The following is a 14,310-nucleotide window of genomic DNA, read 5'->3' as shown; positions in this document are numbered from 1 at the left end:
GACCCCAGGTCCCGCCGCCCACGTCCCAAGGCAACACGATGTGCGCGGTGGAAGACGCTGCTCGGACGGCTCGGAGCAGAGGGAGCCAGGCCTGAGAGTCCGAGGCTCCTGGACGGGGGGGGGCGGCCCCCAGAGTGGGCGGGAACCTGGGTGGCTGGCAGAGTGTGGGGCGCCCACACCTCCTTCCCGGCCTCCTCTGTCTAGCCGGCCTGGTCCACCCCGCCAGTGGCCTGGGAGCCCAGATGCTGCCCTTCAGATAACAAAGCAGCTGCCACCCACCCATCACCAGGCTCCCAGGCAGCCTGCTCCCTAGAAGGGGTATCCCCACAGGGTCCCGAGGGACCCCGTCCCGCCTGGCGAACGCGGCTCCGGGCCTTGGGCCAACAGGAGGGTCTGCCTGTCGAGACCCAGGACTCACGCCACAGCCCAGAAGGCTGTCCGGGGAGCCCCGTCCCTGCGCCGGGTGCGAGGACCTGCAGGCCCCAGGGCACCCTGGTCAGCCAGTGAGGCAGAGGCCACGGGCTCTAGCCCAGCCCATGGCGGGGTTGGGGGCCTCTGAGGAGCCCATGGCTGGGGGGATCCAGCTGCAGGCCTGGGTTCGGGTTGGGGGTGCCTGTCCTGGAAACAGCTGGGGACCCGCCACCCGAGGGCCAGCCCTTCCCTGCCCTTGAGATGCGGGTGGGATGGGAGCCGATGAGGAGCGGAGAGGAGCAGAGCGGCCAGCCCGCAGGAAGCTCTGGCAGCAGGTGAAGGTGGGCGGGGTCACCGGTCTGGGCGGCCCCCCCCAGGCCCCGCACTCAGCCAGGGCAGTGGACAGGGTGGACGGCAGCCAGGAGGTCCTGAGAAGTGGCCGCTCTGCAGTCATGGAGCCTGGGCCCCTGGCCCCAGCGGGCTGGGAGCGATGCCTCCAGGGCAGCGCCCGGGGCCTTCCCGGCAGGAGCAGCGGACGCATGGGCTCCGTGCTGCCTCGAGATCGGTTTTGGGACACCTGCCCCCACAGGGTCAATGCCCAGCCCTTCCCCGGGCCAGGGGTCTGCCTCCGGCCCCCACAGAAGCTCCCTGAGGGTGAGGGCAGTACCTTGATCCCGTCCACAGGGTTATGAATGACGGTGGTTTGAGGTTCCTACAGAGGAAGGAAGGAGGGAGTGAGAGGAGGGGCCACGGGCGCCCAGCAGAGCTGAGGAGCAGGGGGGACAGGCAGCGATGGAGGGGGCCAGGGGGAGCAGCTGCGAGGGGGAGGGGCAGCGATGAGGCAGATGTGAGGCCCAGGCCGTGGGGATGCAGAGTGTGGCCAGGGGGGTGGGCGGGGGGAGAGGCTGTAGGGCCGGCTGCAGAGGGGCTGGCGCGGGGCCTGGGCTGTAAGACGGCGTGGGATGCAGGGGCAGGGGGGGTGGAGGAGCCCAGGACGGGCTGGCTGTGAGGCCGCACGGGGCTTCCCCTGCTGGGCCTGGACGCCCACATGTCCTGGTCGGCCATGAGCAAACCCAGCCTTCCCGGGGCGTCAGGTGGGCCCCTGTACCCGGCCGCCCTGAGCCTCCTGCCCCCTGAGCATCACTGAGAACAGGTGGACCAGCAACCCCACCTCTACGGCCACAACCCGACCACCAGCTGTGGTCTCTCCTGGACAGGACCCCCCACCCCAGGTGAGGCCTAGAGCCCAGGATCCCCCCCAGCAGGGGGTCCCCATGTTCGCCAGCCCCTCCCCTCCCTCCGGCAGCCACAGGCCAGCAGGGCCCGTCCCACATCTGCCCAGGGTCTCTGCCTCCCTGCAGATCACAGTGGGCACAGAGAGACCAGCCCACCCCGCCCAGGGAGGCTGTGTGGGGTCCCTGCTGCCCCCGTCTCCCCAGAGCCTGCACTGGGCAGCACCCGGGTCTGGTGTCATGGCCCCTGGTCCCGTGGGCCTCTCACCACGGACCCACCAGTGAGGCAGGAGTTGGCCTGTCTGGCTGCTGAGCGGGGCTCTTGATGTAGCTTCACCCCTCACCCCTCACCCCTCACCCCTCATCCCACCCCCAAGGAGCAGTGGGGGTGAGGGGCCGTGTCATCCGTCAGACCGGCCGGAGCTGGGCCCCCACGGCCGACCAGGCCTCCTGAGGGGTGGCTGCCTCAGGCCCGGGCCCGGGGCAGGAAGGGGCTGCGGGCCCAGTACCAGGGTGGCTGGAGGGAGCGTCCCCTTGGGGCTGGTGGCGGCGCTGTTCTTGGTGCTGTTGGTCGGGGTCTGCAGCGGAGACAGAGGGGGCGTCAGGGGGAGAACGAGGGCCTCCCTCGGGCGCCCGGGGAGCCGGGAGCCGGGAACCGGGAGCCTCACCTTCACGCCGTCGGCCTTCTTGGTGAGCATGCTCTTGGCTGCTGCGTGGGGAGGAAAAGGCACCGTGAGGGGCCGCCCTCTGCAGCCCCCGCCGGCGTGACCTCGGGGCCCACCAGGTGCCGGGCTCCCCAAGAGTGAGGCAGGGGTGGCTGCCCGGGGGCCGAGATGTCTCCCCCAACGGGGGACCCTGGCTGCGGGGGGCGGGCCGTCCGTGGGGAGGCAGGCGGGTGCCCCAGGTGAGGTCACAGGATGGGCGCCAGGCTGTGTGGCGGGCATCCCTCCTCACTGCATGTTGGCAGCGGGTGGGGCTGCAGCTGGCTGCCCACAGGCGGGGCCTGTCCCCACCCCAGGTATCCGTCTGCCCGGCCTCTGGGCCCCGCGGCCGCAGCCCGAGGCACCTCTCCTTTGGGGCCTCGTCCTGGCCTTGCCCGGCAGCTGGAGCTGCCACCTCTGTGCCCACCTACCCGGGCTCCCGGGCTCCCAGTGAGATCAGCAGGATGACATGAGTGGGAGAGGGTCAAAGGCCACCTGTACCCCAGGCTGCCCCCGGCCCTCCGACGCCCAGGCCTGGCCGCTTGCCCCCTCCCGCCCCCCCGTGGAGGTCAGGGCACCCTGGGCCTCCCCGCTGCCCTCCACAGAGGCCCATTTTAACGACAGAACTGCAGAGAAGGAAGTCAGCTTACCTCGCACAAAGGTGAGGGGAGGGGAGGGCGTGAGGGGGAGAGAGAAAACAGGTTTGTGTCAGTTCAGGCAGAGTCAGCCCGCCCAGGACCACAGTGTGCCCTGCCCCCTGCCCCCTGCCCCCACCAGTCAAGCAGTGCCCAGCAGGCCGGCGGGTGTGGTTAGAGAAGCAGGGAGGGTCCCTCACCCGGGCCTGGGCGGCCCCGAAGGCTGGCCAGCTCTGAAGGGTTGCCTGTCCCAGGGACTGGGACAGGGATGGGTCGGGACAGGGTGGGGGGGGGGGGGCACAGAGGCCCGGGAGCAACCACCTGCTGGGAGCCGAGACAGGCACTTAGACCCAGAGAGTGTGGGTCCCCTGCTGGCAGCATTAGCACCCCCTGGACCCCCAGGCCCTCTGAGGCAGAAACTTGGGGGGTATCTGCTCAGCAAGCCCTCTGCGGGGGACCCGATACTGCTCAGTTGGGAAGGGGGTCAGGACCCGGTGCAGGGGCCAGCGGGGACCAGGACCTCATGGCTGCCCTCGGGCTCTGCATGGGGAGGGGGTCAGAGGCCCTCAGGCTCTCCGAGCAGCTGCACTGGACATGGCTTCCTGCTCCCCAGGGTCTGTCCCTCCTCTCACAAGCTCCCCTCCTAGCCCGGCCCGCGTGGCTCAGTGGTGAGCGTTGACCTATGAACCAGGAGTCACAGTTCGATTCCTGGTCAGGGCACATGCCTGGGTTGTGGGCTCCATCTCCAGTGTGGAGCATGCAGGAAGCAGCTGATCAATGATTCTCTCATCACTGATGTTTCTCTCTCTCCCTCTCCCTTCCTCTCTCTAAAAGCAATTAATATCTATACATATATACTTCTTTTTTTTTGGTTAATCCTCATCCAAGGAAATTTTCCCATTGATTTTTAGAGCGAGTACGAGAGAGAGGGAAAGACAGAGAGAAACACTGATGTGAGAGAAATACATCGATTGGTTGCCTCCTGCACGCGCCCGGACCAGGGCCCAGACCGGGAAGGAGCCTGCAACTGAGGTGCGTGCCCTTGACCAGAATCGAACCCATGACCCTTTGGTCCGCAGGCCGACACTCTAGCCCAGTGATGGCGAACCTTGTGATCTCGGCGTGTCAGCATTTTGAAAAACCCTAACTTAACTCTGGTGCCGTGTCACATATAGAAATGTTTTGATTTATATTTCTGATATTTATTTTATATATTTAAATGCCATTTAACAAAGAAAAATCAACCAAAAACAATGAGTTCGCGTGTCGCCTCTGACACGTGTCATAGGTTCGCCATCACTGCTCTAACCACGGAGAAACCGGCCAGGGTGTGTATATTTTTAAAGCTCCCTCCCAGCATCCTCAGGGCAGAGTTGAAGCAGCAGCCTGCCTCTTATTGGCCTCCCTCTGTGAGAAGCGCTGTCTGCTGGGTCCCAGGGAGTGAAGGACCCCAGACCGTCCTTCCCTCATCCCCCCCACCCCCAGGCCCTCCAAGGGCCGGGCCAGGGCAGCCGGACTCAGGACGCTGACAGACACCCTGGCGGCCCTGCCCTCAGGCATCCGAGGACCAGAAATTCCTGGGGCCGCGTGGAAACCTCCCTCGGCGACGGAGGCCCAGACGGCCCTGCAGACACAGCGTGGGTCCCCCCAGCAGGCTCGTCCCGAGGAGCACAGCCCTCGCCCCCGTCACCTCGCCTCTGCCCCGGGACAGGGGAGCCCCCCTCCCCTCAAGGGAAGTGGTCTGAGGTGGCGCCAGGGCTCCCTGTCCGGCTGGCTGGCCAGCTGGGCCTGCAGGAGAGGCATCAGCCGTCTCAGAGGCACTTGCCCGGAGGCTGAGCACGCTGACCACTCTCCGATTTGAGACGGGGGCGGAGCACCAGCCTGGGCCACCGGCTTTCCCGGCGGCTTTCCCAGGCTCTGAGTCAGAGGCAGCGCAGCAGAGACGGAGTCGGTTCTGCCCAGTCTTCCCCGTGGGCAGCTCGCGGCCCCTGGGTCAGGCCCAGGCAGAGGGTCCCCTTCAGTCCCTGATTCTGTGAAACCCCTCGGGACGCAGCGGCGAGCGCCCGGCCTGGGGTTCACCCAGTTCCCCTCCAGCCCCTGTGCCAGCCTGTCTCCTAGCAACGCTGTCCCAAGCGACTCTGAACCCCGCTGAGTCCCGTCTTCACCAGCAAAGGCCCGGGAAGCTCATGCGTGGTTACCCGGCAGCAGCCAAGGGCCTGCGCACCCGCACCCCAGGCCCTGGGAGAGACGAACCACCCGCCGCCGCCCGCAGCTGCCCAGTCCCGCCCAAGGCCATGCGGGACCCGACCAGGGCTCTGACGAACGGCGACGTCTCTACAAAGACACCCAGACTTCCGCGGGCTGAGGGTGCCATCACCCACGGAGAAGCCAGGCCTCGGAACTGAGACACCCCCACCCCCACCCCCACCGCATCTGCCGGGGTCGGTGAGGCCAGGGAGGGCCCTCGGTCCACAGGCCAGTCCGGTCACGGGGCAGCCATGCTGGTCCCCCCACATGCACTGACCTCCCCCGACAGTGGCCCCCAGTGCCCAGGACGGAGCCCCCATGCACGCGGCTCATGCAGGAGGCGGCGTTGTGGGCGAGCAGGTAGGGCAGCTCCAGCGCCCGCCTCACTCCTGTGCCGGTCAGCAGGGCTGCACCGGGAGCCTCTGGCCTCAGGTTCCCTGCTCCCTAACCGCCCGCCCAGGTGCTTCTGAACGACCCAGAGAATGAGGCACTGGACAGCCCTTTGGGGCCCCTGCGTGTCCCCCTGAGGCTGGCCCCGCCCCGGTGCCCAGAGGAGGCAGCTGGAATGCTGGGTCCTCTTTCAGGGAGCTGGGGCTGCCCAGGCTGTGGATCGGAGCAGGGCAGGGTGGGTGAGCAGGAGGGAAAGGGCCTGGGCCTGGGAGGGGCCCTCAGCGGTGGCCCTGCCCTCAGCGGGCACCTCCCGCAGCTGGTGCTGGGCTGTGGGCCCACGAGGAGGACGAGGTCGGCAGCCCTCAGGGTCTGGCCAAGGCCACCGGTGGGCAGGGGCAGACCTGGGCCTCCTGGGGGCAGGTTGGCAGAACCGGTGTCTCCCCTCACGGTTGGGGACGAGGGGAGCGGCCCTTGTAGAAAGAACCAGGAGGCCTTCAAAGTCGTTCTCGGGCGGCTAGGGCCCCCCCGGGGCTCACAGGGCCGACTCGGCACAGACCCCCCGCGGCATGTGGGCAGTGGAGCCAGGGTATGTGCGTGCGGGGTGTGGGAGGGGCGGGGGGAGAGGGGCACAAGGCCCGGTGGACAGATGGCCGTAGGCTCTCGGGGCGGCGTCTCTGCCTCTGGGCCTCCTTCTGAGGACCCCCCATCAGCACCCAGACCCCCTGTGGGTCAGGGTCTCTCTGAATGAGGATGGACAAGGGGGACGGAGCTTCCGAAGCAAAGAGCTCTGGCCAAAGGGGTCTCCCGACCCCCAGACTCAGGGGCCAGGGCTGGGGGTTCAGGCAAATGCACGTGGGCACGGCTGAGGGGCCTAAGGCGCGGGGCTGTGGGGTGCGTGGCGGGAGCGGGGCTCCCTGCCCGGGGGCTGCGTGCAGCCAGGGGAGCTCCATGCGGCTGCGGACGCGGGTCCAAGCGTCTACCTTGTTCCACCAGCCCCATGGTGGCGCCGGAGGCCGCGGTGGACATTGTGGCCGGAGCGGTGGTCTGTCTGCCCACTGTGAGCACCGGGTTAGAAGGGGTGGGCGCAGACGGGGCGAGGTGAGGGAGAGAAGAGACAAAGGAAGCAGAGAAGGTTAGAGTCTGGCTGGGGCGCGGGGTTCCAGGGCCCCTCACAGGAGGACGACAGGTGGAGACTGACATTTGGAGCAGGCGCCTCCCTCCTTAGGGACCCACGGGCGTCTCGGGGGACAGGGCGCCCCGTCAGGGCTGATGGGAGGGGGCCGCCCGCAGCACGGCCACAGCAAGGTCATGGGAGGGTGCCGGGTGCAGACAGACAGGACGGACCACAGACGCCGCACACACAAGCCACAGGACGAGGTGAGGCTGTCCCTGGTGGGCCTGCCGAGCCCTCGGCCTCGGGTCCCAGCCCCCCGACCCCCAGCGGCCGCACGCCCTGCCCCACCACCTCCGCGACCTGGGCCGGCCACGAGCACGCCCGCAGCTGCTGAGGCCGCCTGCTCTCGCCACACAAGATGGTGCTCAGATTCAGCACAACGACAGGCCACAGAGGCGCTGACCTATGGACGCCCGGACAGACACAGAGCTGGGGTGTCGGGTGGGGACACAGACCCAGACGCGGGGCAGCTGGGGGCCAGCCCCCGTGCCTGGGAGGCCTCGGGGCGGCAGGGGGCGGGAAGGGCGGGGCTGGGGGTCACGGAGCCGGAGGAGGCTGTCTCACCTGAGAAGTTCCGGGTGGCCAGCATGGTGGTGAGGATGGCGCCCTGGGGAGAGACATGGGCTGGGGCTGGGCATCTGCTGGCCGGGAGCCCCAGGCCTCAGCCCACAGGTGTCCGGCAGGATTCACCAGCTGCAGAACTGCCCACAGCCTCCAAAGGGCCCCAGGACTCCAGGGCCCCTCGGGGGGCCTCTCCCCGACAGGCACAGCCCCGTGTGCTGGGCCACCCGGGGTACCCCTGCCTGCAGCAGCCTGTGGTGGGGCCGACCTGTCTCCCTCCTGTCCCCGCCAGGAAGCTGGGGACGCCCTCACACCCAGAGCCCTCGGGGCGAGAGGCTTGGGCGGGGCCAGCGGGCACCTGGGAGTGGTTGCCAGGGTAGCGGGGCCACACTGGCCTCGCAGCCTCCCCCTCCCAGCCAGGGCCCTCCCGGCAGGCGCCTCACCTTGAGCTTCCTCCGCGCGTTGAACTTCTTCAGGCACTCGACCGTCTCCTGCCTGTGCATCATGGAGGCCACCGTGGAGCGTTGCTGTGGGGACAGGGGCGGGGGCTCAGGGGGGTGGGGGGCTCAGGGGCACTCGGGGAAGGGGGCTCGGGGGGACTCGGGGGGGCTCATGGGGGACTCGGGGAAGGGGGCTCAGGGGGGACTCAGGGGACGGGGGGGATCAGGGGATGGGGGATCAGGGGACGGGGGGACTCGGGGTAGGGGGCTCAGGGGGAAGGGGGCTCCTGGGGGACTCAGGGGACGGGGGCTCAGGGCAGCCGGGCACAGGGACAGGACCAAGGTCCGCCCGCCCGGGAGGCCCGAGGCCGCGGGACTTACGCAGACCCACGGGTGCTTCAGCGCCTCGTGCGCGGTGATGCGCTTGGCGGGGTTGATGGTCAGCATCTGGTTGATGAGGTTTTTGGCTTCGGGTGTGACTGTGTCCCACTCGGGGGAGGGGAACTGTAGGAGCAAACAGTGCTCAGGGGGGTCTGGGGCCCCCCAGCAAGGGCCGGGCTCTCCGAGGGCAGGGTGGGGGGCACTCACGTCGTAGGCGCCGGCCTTGATCTGCTGGTACAGCTTGTGCTGGTCCTCGTCCCAGAAGGGCGGGTAGCCCACCAGCAGGATGTACAGGATGACCCCTGGAGCCGAGGGCAGGCTCAGCTCGGCCACGCCCGCCCACCCGCGCCCGGGGGCCCAGTGCCAGGAGGTGTGAGTGTGCGGCCGGCAGGGGTGGGCCCTCAGCCAGTTCCCAGCCCCGGCGAAGGGGGTCCTGCCTGAAGCCAGGCAGCCCCAGGGAGGCACCGGGGTCCTGGGTTCCCCGCTGGCAGCCCAGCCATGTCGTTTTGGAGACCCTCACAGCCCCTCAGCTCACCCCCATCACAGGGCGGTCTGCACGCCCCCCCGAGCCCATGATCACTGGCACAGGGGGTCTGAGCAGCAGCTGGGGCCCCAGGTCCAGTCTGGGCGGGAGGGGCTCCAGCTGGGGCAGCCCCCAGGGGTCTCGTCTGCTGCCCCCACTGCTCCCATCTGCCCGCTCCCCCCGCCAGCCCACTCCCGGCCTCACCGCATGCCCAGATGTCCACCGGTTTTCCGTAAGCCTCCTTGCGCAGGACCTCCGGGGACAGGTAGCCCGGTGTGCCCGCGAACCCTAGCGGGAAGGGAGGGGGTGTGAGGGCCTGGGGCAGCTGAGCCCTCCCTGACCCCCGGCCAGCCCAGCGGGCACTTACCAAACCATGCCTGCTGGTCCCCCTGCACCTCGATGGCCAGGCCGAAGTCCGCCAGCTTCACAGCCGCCCCCTTGCACTTGCTGGCCAGGAGCAGGTTCTCGGGCTGCAGGGATCCCCAAGGGGACAAACAGAGGGACAGAGGGTGCAGATGGGCGGGCGGGCCTGACCGATGTGGGTGTCTCCCGGCACCGCTGACACCTGTGGGCCCTGGGCCTGCACCCACAGCCCTGGCGCAGGAACAAGAGCCTCACAGGGACAGGCTGGTTCCGAGTGCGGCTGGGCTCCCGAGACCCAGGACGGGAACTGGGGCGCTGGACCAGAGCGAGTGCACCCGCAAGCCCTGGCAGGGGCACCATCGCCGAGGGGCTCCTCCCGCCCCGGGTCCGGCTGCTGGGAGACATGGTGGGTGCCCGCTGGGGCTCGGGCACTTGCTGCAGGACAGTGACCCCCAAGCGCAGAGGGACGACCAAGGCCCCGAGGCCGGGCAGCGCAGGACGCCGCCCACCACGCAGGTGGCTCCCAGGTGGGCAAGGCCGGCCTCCCGCTCAGGAAACAGCACCCCTGCTCAGCGGAGGGGCTGCGGGAGCCAGGCGGCTGCTGTCCTCTGACCGGGACCTCGGCCCGACCCCTTCCCACCCGTTTCCCTCTCCCACCTCCCGCGTGGTCAGCGCTCAGAGCTCCTGGCTGCTGGACGGCTCGCCCCTGACCGCCGGGCGCCCTCCCCACAGGCCAGCCCACTGAGACACACGGCCACGGGGACGAGGAACGGGCTCTGTGGACAGTGGCTCCCCCGGGCCGCCGACCCTCCGTCCACCGGGAGGTCGTGGTGGAGGTCGTCCCAGCCTGCCGTGAGCGAGGCCTGCCCAGGGCTTCCGAGCGCCTGGAACCCACCTGGACGTGAGGGGGGCCACCCTCGGAAGAGCCTGGTCTCGGTCACAGGCCCGGAGCCCAGCCCCCGAACCTTCCGGCCCCTTGATTCTGAAAGACCCTGGAACTGCTGCCCTCGGAGCCTCGGGGACCTGCTCCCACAAAGTCCTGTTGGCGCAGATGAGCTCAAACGCCTCACAGGCTTGGACGCTCCCCTCACACACTCAGCGCCGCCAAGAAAGGCCGCCGCCACCCCAGGTTGGCGGCTCCACCTGTGAGCCGGGGTGTTCGTGTCGAGCGTGCCCGGCCCCGCAGCCAGCGAGTCAGGCAGGGGACCCCACCGCTGGGCACCCGCGTCAGGCGGTCTGTGGCGGAGGCTGGAGCTGAATCTTAGGGTCACAGCCCCCCCCAGGAATGAGGACACTCCCTCCAGTGCTGGTCCCGCTCCCCTGCCTCCCCGCAGCCCCGAATGGTGAAACCCCATGCAGGCTCCTGCCGTGGCCAGAGCAGCCCACAGCACGACCAGGGAGGGGCCCGGCCAGGGCCGTCCTCTGAGCTGGGACCGCCACCTGCCTTCCGCTTTCCAGAGAGGATGCTGTGTGCGCCCCCTGCCCCGCCCCCCACCTCCATATTCTGCCTTGGCCCCACCGTTGGCTATGAATACGGGGGTCCAGGAAGGAGGCGGGGCTCCTGCCCACGCCCCCGTAGCCCCGCCTCTTAGAGGCCCCCAGTGAGGCCCTTCAGAGGAGACGGTGCACCAAGCAGACACGTGGGAGGACAGGGACCATGGGGCATGCACAGAGGGAGCCGGGCACAGGTCTGTCCCAGAGCACCCCACAGACACACACGTGCGCACACGCACATTCAGGGCCAGCTCCAAGGGAAGGCTGCCTCACGCCACCAGGGGGCCTCTCAGCAGAAATGACAGCCCAGGGCCCCCAGCCCAGAGAAAGCTGGGGTCAAAGAACAGAGGGGCAGGGGGAGGGAGGGGGTGGGGAGGGGGAGGGCGGGCGACCCCTCTGGAAGGGTCTGGGGCACTTGGCCCAGGGCTGAGCTGAGGCCACAGGGCGTCAGGGACAAGGCTGGACGTTGGCAGAGACCCTGGGGCTGGCACCTCACCCTCCGCTCCTATGGCGTCAGCCCCACAGGCAGCACCTCCTGTGTCCCACCTGCCGGGTCTGCATCTCAGTCCAGCCCAGAGAGTGAGCCCCTGAGGGGACCTGTGCTCATGGTCTGGTGTTTTTTTTAAATATATTTTATTGATTTTTTACAGAGAGGAAGGGAGAGGGATAGAGAGCCAGAAACATCGGTGAGAGAGAAACATCGATCAGCCGCCTCCTGCACACCCCCTATTGGGGATGGCCCGCAACCCAGGTACATGCCCTTGACCAGAATCGAACCCGGGACCCTTGAGTCTGCAGGCCGACGCTCTATCCACTGAGCCACACCGGTCAGGGCTCATGGTCTCAATTTTGACAACCATCCCCTCAGCCCGGAGCCTGGAAGTGTTATGAGGGCTGTGTGCAGACACCCCATGCGTGCGCGCGTGCACACACACACACACGCACACACACACGGTCACACACACGCACACGTCTCACACGCATAACCACGCACCTTCATGCACGTACAGGTCTGTGCTCACAGGGGCCCTCAGGCCTCCGGTCCAGGACAGGCAGGGCCAGACACAGGCCCTGGTGCGAAGGGCGGGCGGCGGGGACTCACCTTGAGGTCCCTGTGCACGACCCCCATCTGGTGGCAGTGGAGGACGGCCTCCAGGATCTGCTGGATGCAGTGGCTGCGGCAGAAGCACGTGCATTAGTGCGGGCCTGCGGGGGGGGCGCTGGGGTGAGGCCCCCGCCTGGCGGGCCAGGAGGCAGGGAATCCAGGAGCCGTCTGCCTCACAGAGCAGAGCCGGGAGCCGAGAGCCAAGAGGCAGGAGGGGCCTGGGGTGCTCCCCTCGCCCCAGGTCAGGGCAGGTTTGGCAGGCCCCGTGCCCCCCATGCCAGGCCCCTCCCAGGCTCATGCCAGCCAAGCCTGACCCTGAGCTGGGCCATCTGGGAGGGAGGCCAGGGTGGAGGCCACACCCTGCAACACAGCCTGGGGGGAACCCAGGCAGGAAAGGGCAGAGGTGAAAGGGCAGAGAGAGAGGGAGTGGGCAGTGCTGATGCTGCAGCTCTCAGTCACTCCTGGGCCAGAGCAGGTGCCACTCATCCCAGTAAATTAGAACCCCCCCCACTACCACCCCAACTCAGCTCTGGGCATCGGGGCCAGACGCTCTCTGGGGGGCGGGCAGGCACCACCCAGGCCAGGCTGCCCAGCACCGCCCGCTGTGTTCAGTGTCCCTGCGTCAGACCCGCCCCCCAAGAGTCCAGCAGCCCCCAGGGCCAGGCACTGGCCCTCAGGGTCCCCCCACCCCGGTCTCCCTCTGCCCTCCAAATGGGGGAAGGAGGGCAGGCAGATCCCCCAGACCCCTCCTGCCACTGCTGGGCCCTGTGGAGTGACCGAGGGTCAGCTCGGGGCGGGCTTTGCTTTCTAATGACCACGGAGGCCAAGGAGTGGGGGCCAGCCCTCTCCTCCAAAAGCTGTGGCCACATCTAGGTGCCACCAGCCACCGCGCGGAGTCCCCCATGGAGTCCCCCGCCCCCAAGCACCTCGGCGATGCCCTTGGTGGCAGTTGTGGGTCAGAGCAGCCAGGCCGAGACCTGCGGGAGGCAGCCCCACCCCACTGGGCCCCAGGCTCTCCCTCCTGCCCCTGCCCCTCCTACAACACCCTCATCGGCCTGGCACAGCCCTGTCTGTATCCCCGGCCCCTGTCCAGCAGCACCCACCCCGCTGACCTGGCACTGCAGGCCCCCCAGGGCTGACCCAGCCCACGCTGTCCGGGGGAGCAGCGCTCAGTGAGGCCTGAGGAGCTCTGAGCTCAGGACGGGCTGCGGGGAGGAGGCCGGGGCCCCACAAAGCCCCCAGGACGTGCCAAGGAGGACGGGGCACGGGCTCTCCCAGTCCCCAGGGCCCTCACTCACAGACCCAGCGCTCCTTCACCCCACACGGCAGCACCCGCACCGGCCGGGTGACCCCCGCTGACCAGCCTTGCCCTGCTCTGCTGCTGCCAGACCCTGGCTCGGCTCCGGGTGGGGGCATCTGCGTGCCCCGCTGTCCGGAGGAGCCCGACCTTCCTGCTGGGACCAGAGGCCTCACTGCCCGGCCTCTGTGCCTCCAGCGCTGTCCAGGCCCCACGGGGACCTCCAGCCCTGACCTGCCCGCAGCTGCGAATGGGTCTCCGCTTTGGGCAAATGGATGAGTGTCTTCACGCCAGAGGCCCCGCCCTCCAGGACGCCTGTGGCAACTCCGTGCTGGGCGTCCTAGTCCTTGAAGATCCCACGGTGCCTGGATTCCCTGCCTCCTGTGGCCCCGCCAGGCGGGGGCCTCGCCACGCGGTCCCCGTGCTGTCCTGGGCGACTGGCCCTGTGGGCATCGGGCGGCATCCAGCCGCTGACTGAGGCCGCGGTAACTGTCGGACCCGTTCTCTCTCGTCCTCGGCCTTGCAGGTGTTCCCCAAAAGTCTGCACAGCTGCCCTCGGGGTAGCGTGGATGGTGGGCCTCGCCCTGCCCCTTCCGGGTCCCCTCCTGGGGCTCGGGCTCCCGCTGAGCAGGCACTGGGTCTGCACTCTCCCAGCACCAAGGACTGGCCGGTGCCGCCGACACCCAGGCCTGCAGGCCCCGCTCGGTGCACCCGGCCCCCTGGGCTGGACAGAACAGGGTGCCCCGTGCCCACGGGCAGTGCTGAGCCGTCTCGGGCTGGCTCTTCCCAGCGTCTCCCCAACGTGCGAGTCCTGTCTGCGGCCTGTGGGTGCCCAGGACACCCCGGCCTGGGGAGCAGCCCATCCCGACAGCCAAGTCCGGGGACTTCTGGGGACGGCTCCCGGACCCTCTCACCTTGCTCTCGCCCTGGACTGACCGCCAAGCTGAGACCACGGCGGGAACAGGAGGCCGCCTGGCCATGGCCTGCCACGGGGTCCTGCCTTCTTCCCGGCTCGTGCACAGGCCCCTCTTCCTCCTGAGCCCTTTGTCATGTTCCGAGCAGTTTAGAAAGTCACTTTCGTGGTCAGAATTGTTCCCAAGAGGCGTCCCAGACGCTGGCCAGGCCCCAGGCGTGTCCTCACGGTTCTGGGTTCCTCTCCGCGCCAGCCAGCCGCCGGCATCCCACGGCCCCTCCCCATCTCACGAGCCATCTTGCTTTTTAGGGTTTTAAAACTGGGCTGTGAACTTCGAACGCTGTTTTCCAGGTTTGATGAGAGACGCGTGGCTTCCTCCTCCGACATGAAGAATCGGCCTCCTCTCCAGAGGCCTCCCGCCTCCTCGGTGGGAAGGTCACAGA

The 14,310-nt window shown here is 68.5% G+C and overlaps 1 protein-coding gene across 4 annotated transcripts in view; it reads right to left on the bottom strand.

Moving 5' to 3' along the window:
• The window catches only part of CAMK2B (calcium/calmodulin dependent protein kinase II beta), a 47,825-nt gene that overhangs the window by 9,009 nt on the left and 24,506 nt on the right, over window positions 1-14,310 (bottom strand). For 3 of the 4 annotated variants that reach the window (XM_059655996.1, XM_059655994.1, XM_059655992.1), the window contains exons 6-16: window positions 11,655-11,727; window positions 9,063-9,165; window positions 8,900-8,983; window positions 8,380-8,474; window positions 8,173-8,295; window positions 7,795-7,878; window positions 7,355-7,397; window positions 6,597-6,671; window positions 2,312-2,349; window positions 2,153-2,221; window positions 1,079-1,123 (exon numbers count right to left, since the gene is read on the bottom strand). In XM_059655996.1, coding sequence (XP_059511979.1) covers window positions 1,079-1,123; window positions 2,153-2,221; window positions 2,312-2,349; window positions 6,597-6,671; window positions 7,355-7,397; window positions 7,795-7,878; window positions 8,173-8,295; window positions 8,380-8,474; window positions 8,900-8,983; window positions 9,063-9,165; window positions 11,655-11,727 — 832 coding nt within the window. The remainder of the gene's footprint in view (window positions 1-1,078; window positions 1,124-2,152; window positions 2,222-2,311; window positions 2,350-6,596; window positions 6,672-7,354; window positions 7,398-7,794; window positions 7,879-8,172; window positions 8,296-8,379; window positions 8,475-8,899; window positions 8,984-9,062; window positions 9,166-11,654; window positions 11,728-14,310) is intronic. The other variant, XM_059655993.1, reaches the window with a different exon arrangement.

This window comes from Myotis daubentonii, chromosome 10 (assembly GCF_963259705.1).
Source record: "Myotis daubentonii chromosome 10, mMyoDau2.1, whole genome shotgun sequence".
NCBI classification, from domain to species: domain Eukaryota; kingdom Metazoa; phylum Chordata; class Mammalia; order Chiroptera; family Vespertilionidae; genus Myotis; species Myotis daubentonii.
The sequence above is the reverse complement of the archived record's forward strand: the minus strand, read 5'-3'. Positions and strand labels throughout refer to the sequence as shown.